Here is a 7,062-nt window from a genome sequence, read left to right as displayed (position 1 = left end):
GGTTTGACTGTTTCCTCAGTCACTCTGAGTGTGATGGTTTGCATTCTTGTGTGTGATAAAACAGGCTTAGAGGGAAGGCTAAAGAATCTCAAATATCTCTCAAAACAAAGACACAAAGATAATTTTACAAAACTCAGTCAGAAATTAAATCATCCTGTCACGAGGGACTTTTAATACACCCTACCACCCACCCACCCACCCACCTACACACACACACACACACACACACACACACACACACACACACACACACACACACACACACACAGAGAGAGACGCACGCTCGCACATACAAATTAGGCAAAGAAACATGGCTGAACAGAAGTGTGGCAGTTTTATTTCCAGACAATAAACATGAATATAGATGATTTCATGTATTCAAGAATTCTGATTGTGCAATAAGAATAAAAAGGTGGGCAAACATATTTTTTCAACAGCTTCACACTATCTTCAGTTATCATTCTTTTCCACTCCCAGTCACTCCCAAGCCCAACCTGTTCAACCTGTCCAAACCTGGAGCACAAGAGTGACTTATGTGAAAGTCGACTAAAGAGGACAAGGTGTGTTCTTAGGTACGATCTTCTGCTACCTTAACCATTACCCTGGTTAAGATTATTTTTTAGCATTTTTAGCGTTTCTTAAAGAAGAGAAGATGGAGGCCACAGAAAGGGAAAACACAGAGGACATTGAGACTCTCATGGAGGACATGGACTACATCCCTGGTCACTTCCACCTGGATCTAAATCTTAACTGTGATCCTACTGGGCCAGTGAAGCTGCGACATCGGGACACTTATTTAAGACAGGAAAGCCTGCGAGCTGAGCTAGAAGCAGAAGTTGGATATTTGCAATATGCTGTGCGAAATCTGTTGGGCCTGCTGGCTTTTAACCTGGAACAGCTGGACACTGCTGAGGAAATATTCAGGTGAATATTCACTGCCATCTTTTTTTTAAGGAAGAATATGCAGAAAATTCACTGAGTCAGAGGAAGGATATTAAATACACAGTGAATACATGATTTCTTCAGAGATCTTGACGGCATTTTCTTTTCTTTCTTTTGTTTTTGCTGCCTTGTGAAGGTTGTGAAGAAGGTTTATATGTGTAAAAAACATCATACACATTTTTATTTTAATTCAAGTAACTTAGCTCTCTGCAGACTTTAGACATTAAAATGGCGCTCGATTATCCAATTTTTACTATTTATTGACACTTTTATTATCGTATGATTCAGCGACACATTTATGGTGCTGCAAGTTGAACCCATTTTTCTGCAAGCAACAGAAGACTGGTTTAATGCCAGCCAGAAATACAAAACTATGTGGTATTAGCTGCTATAACCCTTTGTGACAAGAGACAAGTCAAAAGTATCTTTAAGAAGAATTGGTAAATAATGAAAATCAGAAATACTCATTTGTCATATTAACACGTTAGCATTTGGCTGACAGCACTATTCACAGCTGCAGGTGACAGAAATGTCAGTTTCTGTCAATACATCCATCCATCCATCCATCCATCCATCCATCCATCCATCCATCCACCTTTCCATCCATCCATCCATCCATCCATCCATCCATCCATCCATCCATCCATCCATCCATCCATCCATCCATCCATCCATCCATCATCAGTTGGGTGAAGGACAGACCACTTAGTCCTTTGAGTACTTAGTTTGAGTAGTAATCTAAAAATTAGTTTAGATTAAATATCTTTGCAAGTATGAGAACTTTGTTCATGTAAGCTATGTAAAATTTCACTTAAAGACTAAACAGGAGGTGTCATTCAACTGGCACAGCAATTGGCCAGGTAGTTTTACCTGGCCAGGTGTCTGTGTCCACCCCTATCGTAATGAATCAATCAGATCTATATTTTGAACATATAAGTAACAATAATGGACAAAAAAAACAACTAATAAAGGTGAAATCATTGAAAGCCATCCTATTCACATGGAGAAAAAAAATGCTGAGCACTCCCAGTTCAAAACAGAGTGGGAGGAAGCAAATGCTTATTAATTCCTACCCCTAGCTAGTTCATCATACATGTCTGTTTTGATTATACAGTGTGAACACATATAAATAAATATATGAATACATACATCTTTATACATTGAACTTTAATTTTTCAACTATAACTATCCACAAGTATTCCTTTTTTAATATGTCACTATATACAATTATCAGTTCTTACTGCACAGTACAAGAAACAAGAAAATGAAGAAAAGATAATTATCCCATTGCAACATAGTCATAACTGCAGTAGCTGGTAATTCTATAGTTAAAATTCCAACTTCACTCACAGCTGCCATTTCTTATTTTTTTAGTTAGATGCTGTGTGAAATGTCTTTAAGTGCCTCCTGGATCTGATAGCTCTTTATGTTAATCTGGACCTGATTCTAAGCCCCACTGTCTGTGTGTTCTGTCCTTTCAGGGGCATTTGCAAAGAGGACCCTGGGAATCTGAATGCCTGGGCAAACCTGGGCTACGTGTACGACAAGCTGGGACGAGAACTGGATGCAGGGGAGTGTGTGGACAAAGTGTCCAACCTCATGGGCTTAGACGGCGGTGAGGCGTCTCAGGATGAGATCAGGATTATGGCTGCACGCTGCCTGGTCGAGCAGGCCTACGTCTTTCCGTACGATATAGAGCTGGACAGCGACGACGACTTGAGAGAGCGACTGAACACTGCATTGTCTTTTTACAACAGAGCCCTGCATTATGGGGGTGACCTGGTGAGAGATATGAATACTTTAAATAAAGAGACAACACATGGTTAACTGCCAAGAATCACATTGCAGAGTGTAAAGACAAAGCGGAGCACTGATATAATGACTGGTTAGATGGTGAGCATTCACATCATTCTAGCTTTTCTACTGGAATTAACTGAAGGAATATGACAATGCTCAAAAGATTACACACAGGAAGACAATGAGGCCATTTTACTTTGTTGTAGTCTAAAATCACAAATTTAGTAGCAGATAAGAGCTTTCAAATCACTGTTTCATGTTGTAGGGAGCATTTAAGTGGGGTATTACTTAACTTGTGGTGCTGTTTTTCAGATACCGATAGAGGAAAAATGAAGCTGGTATTTTAAAATGGCAACAATCTACATAAGGTACAGGGTGATATGATTTAGATTACTATCACCACACAGTGTGAAAATATTCAAGTTATTTTCTGTCTGCAGGCTGGACAACATAGTAAAGACCAAAGAGGATTCTGAGTACTCCAGACTTTCGCACTACAATAAAGGACTCCAGTTTCTGAAAGAAACACTGGAATCTGAGAAAACACAGCACAAAGGTAAACATGTGACAGTATTGTATTGAAATTAATCCACAGTTCTTACAGATGTTCAAGTTTCAGTACAGCAAAAAAAATCAAAATTAAAGGTGTTCATGAAGACTGGCCACACCAGACTCTAATAATCAGAGATTGATTATAAATGTATTAGTTTGTGCAAAATTTTGCAAAAAGGTGTTTGTATTTAAAATCTGATTATACAAACTAACTAAAGACAGATCAATACAGTCATGATAAATGCTTTCAGTCATGGAGTCAGAGAGAAAAAAGAAATACAAATCTGTTCCGCATGTGGTCCTTAAAGGTCTCAGATTAAAACTACAACACACAACATATTAGATCATGACATTATATATTTCTAAAAGAACGTCTACAATGATCTTACACAACCAATTCTGTCTACGCGCCAGTCTGAAGAGGTCATTCCCAAACAATTTGGAAAGTCAAAGTCAATCATTGCACAAGGGAAAGATTATTATCAAGAGAAAAACATTCAACATAGTCCCAACAGTCTCATTATGATTATTATGATTATTATCATTATCATATTATCATTATTATTATTGATTGCAAGTCGGTGAAGGTGTATTATCCATATCAATGAGCTACTAGTTTTTGTTGCTGAAATCATTTTGTTAAAACTACAGGCCAGTTCGTTTGTCTATTTCCTCAAGTACATGCTATTTACAAAAAATAAAAGCTGAAAAACCAAATCTTCTCGTCTCTCCCATCAGCTCTAGCTTGGTGTTATGTCGGCATCATGTTAGAAAGGAAGAAGGAGTTTTCCCCTGTGCCCATGTCCATACACGACTGCGGTTTCTCGGCTTCGGATCCTCTGTCCTGTTATGGAACTGTGAGTTAACTCATGCACCTCTCACCAAGCTGGGAAAAAAACAATTACTTTCCCTCAAACTGTTAGGACTAAACCTCTGCAATCAGCCTGTCATCTGACTTTTGTTAGCGATAAAGTATCTGAATTTCAGGAGTGGGGCCTCGCCTCCGAACACGCTCCTTCAGGTTCTTACCTATATATGTTCCCCCAGTTCTACAAGCTGTTCGTTTTTGTGCCCCTCCCTCGCTCCCCTTTTCAATTCTTTCACTTCTTCACTTCTATTTAGTACACGGTGATCTTCCAGGCCCGGGAGCCGCTGCCAGTCCTCTCCGAGGCCTTCCCCAAACTTCAGCTCAATTCATGTTTAAGCCATTCACCTTTATCTGCTAAAATGCTGTCAAACCTAAAATGAGGGCCAGTGAGTGAAATGCTTTTTATTTGAGACTTTTCAGTTCAAAAGATTGAAAAATATGTATCTAACTAGGACAACAGAAGGTTTTTTTCAGCTAAAAACTGCTGAACAAGTCATTAACTCACTCACTTACTAATTGCTCATTTGGTTTAACAATGAGCGACAGACTGGCGACCTGTCCAGGGTGTACCCCGCCTCTCACCCTATGACAGCTGGGATAGGCTCCAGACCCTGAAAAGGATAAGCAGAAGCGAATGGATGGATGGGTTTAAGAAATACTGCTGCACTGTTCCCTTTTAAGATGAGATAATAACAGCTCTGTCTGTGTTTCCAGGCCATAAATATGGCCAGTGACGATGCATTTATCCTGAACCTTCTGGCCAGAGTCTTCTCTCTGCTGGGTAAACATGAAATGGCTACAGGGATCTGCAATATGGCCCTAAATGTGCTGCCAGATCCAGAACTCAACTGGCAGGCTCACTGCACCCGTGCCAAGGTACTGTAGCTACGACTAATCAAGTCAGTTGCTATGACAGCTCCTTTTAAGGCCAGAATAGCTGTATTAGTTTAAAGTGGCTAGTACATGTAAAAAGTTTACATATTTGGACAACATGTTCTCTGTGTAGATCAATATAATCCTGTACATGGGGGACCTCGAGAAGGCAAAGCTTGGTGATGGTGGAATCCCAGACCGACAGAAGCTAATTGAAGCTAGAAAAGACTTAGACAAAGTACTCGGTGTACGCCCCTGTCTTCGAACACATTTGGAGATGGCACAGGTAAAAGCATAACGTGCAAAGCTGGTCAAATTCTGTGTTTCATGTCCCAACAAGGCTTTCAAGTTGATCTTTTTCATTTCAGGTATACTACTACATGGGTGTAGATGCACTCCAGGAGAGCCTTTTGGTGGATGAGAGTGCAATAAATAGTGCCCTGGTGAGTTTGTCTCACGCTCTGAAGTTTGAGCTGGGAGACTGCTTACCGGAACTTCATGTGCTCAGAGGACGCTGCCTCCTCGTGAAAGGCGAGGAGCAGAACGCCGTAGACTGCTTCAAAAAAGCTCTGGAGTTAGAGAAACAAGGGAGCAGAGACACCACAGCCCTGCGCTGCCTCTTACAGGCTCTCCTGACTCTGTTCATGCAGGGAGACCCTGACCCTGGCATTGTCATCACTCAGCTGGAAATGTGGGTGCTCAAGGCAGAGGAGCTGTACTCTCAGGACATAGTGAAGGCTGAGCTGAGGTACCTTTATACGACACACACGGCAGAGGTTACAGAGTTATCGAGGGTTCTGATCAAGACAGGACGCCTGGACCTAGTGAGGAGGCTGCTGGATACAGTGGTGCCTGAACAGCTGGCTAAAAAGAGATCACTGGTCCTTAGGTCGGTCTCATTAAAATGATGCAAAGATATGGCTTGAACAGTTATTAAAGAATGACTTAACATCATTTCATGTATTTAAATAAACAGCTCTTACTAAGTGCTGCCTATACAGCATTTACAGGATGTTTTCTCCAAACTGTGATTAATCTATCGTTCTGTTTTTTGTAAGATAATAGCTGTAAGGTATCATATTTTTTGGAGTGCTTCGCAAACTGAGTAGTTTTACATCTTAAGCAGTCTTACTGCTATTGCAAAACCCACACACTGTCCCACTACCTCTCACATAGTAGATGTTTTACCACTAATGACCTGCAGATGGGGGTATATACCATAAGATTGTTGAACCAAAAACAGAGTTGGCAACAATGTATTGTGAGCCTTTGAGAAGTGTGATGTAAGTGTTTATAGGACATTTAAAATTGCATTTAATAAAATAATGACTTTTGGAACACTTAATACACCAACTCTTGCAGATGTGGAATCTCACAGGTTTGAGGGGGTACAAGCATTTAGTTGACACAGTGATTGTTGATATTTTCCTTAATTTAAATACATGTCTATTAATTTGTAGTTAAATGAATAAGTTATGATGACATATACAAAGCAAACCTGTTGCTTCATCCTGCTGCAATTTGAAGGATAAAATCACACAGAAATGTATGTTGGGACTCTGTATTTTTTATACTAACATATACGCAAGCCTTAGTTACCGTTAAGGAAAGTACAGCTGGTTTAAGGGTTTTCTTTCCCCAATATTTGAAAGGTACATTTCTAAATTAGGGGTGTAATCTTCTGTACTTAAAAATACTTACCGGAAAGTACAGTAGAAAGTGAAAATAAAATGAAAGTAAGAGTCTGGAAAGAAGATTATTGGAAAGATTATTTTTGCCAAAGTTTTTTTTTTTTTTTTTAAAGATACAAATTAGTAAAACCTTTATATATTTTTTTTTTCTTTTTTGTCTTGCCAAGGATATCAAAATGAGTCGAGTGTGAAGGTGAGTGATTGCAAAAGCAGCTGAAGCAGTTTCCACCTTTCTGTGGAAGCCAAAATGGATTTCCATTCCATTGTTACTCAAATATGTTCACGTAGCCTTGAGTTTGTCGTGACACATTTCAGACGCCTCTGCTGACTTCACTGCCA

General features: G+C 39.7%; 1 protein-coding gene across 1 annotated transcript; it reads left to right on the top strand.

Annotated features, from left to right (window-relative positions):
* The first annotated feature begins 546 nt into the window (after positions 1-546).
* On the top strand, positions 547-6,581 carry ttc22 (tetratricopeptide repeat domain 22). Its single transcript, XM_085251671.1, is given in 8 exon segments — positions 547-924; positions 2,424-2,724; positions 3,052-3,107; positions 3,180-3,295; positions 4,030-4,148; positions 4,874-5,035; positions 5,166-5,318; positions 5,401-6,581. Coding segments are annotated over 8 exon segments (1,719 nt in total). The 5' UTR covers positions 547-652; the 3' UTR covers positions 5,941-6,581.
* Positions 6,582-7,062: the final 481 nt, after the last annotated feature.

This window comes from Mchenga conophoros, linkage group LG17 (genome assembly GCF_057382185.1).
Source record: "Mchenga conophoros isolate Kocher_MC1m ecotype Shallow Benthic linkage group LG17, M_conophoros_male_GT1.1, whole genome shotgun sequence".
Classification (NCBI taxonomy): domain Eukaryota; kingdom Metazoa; phylum Chordata; class Actinopteri; order Cichliformes; family Cichlidae; genus Mchenga; species Mchenga conophoros.
This window is presented reverse-complemented; position numbering and strand designations above follow the sequence as displayed.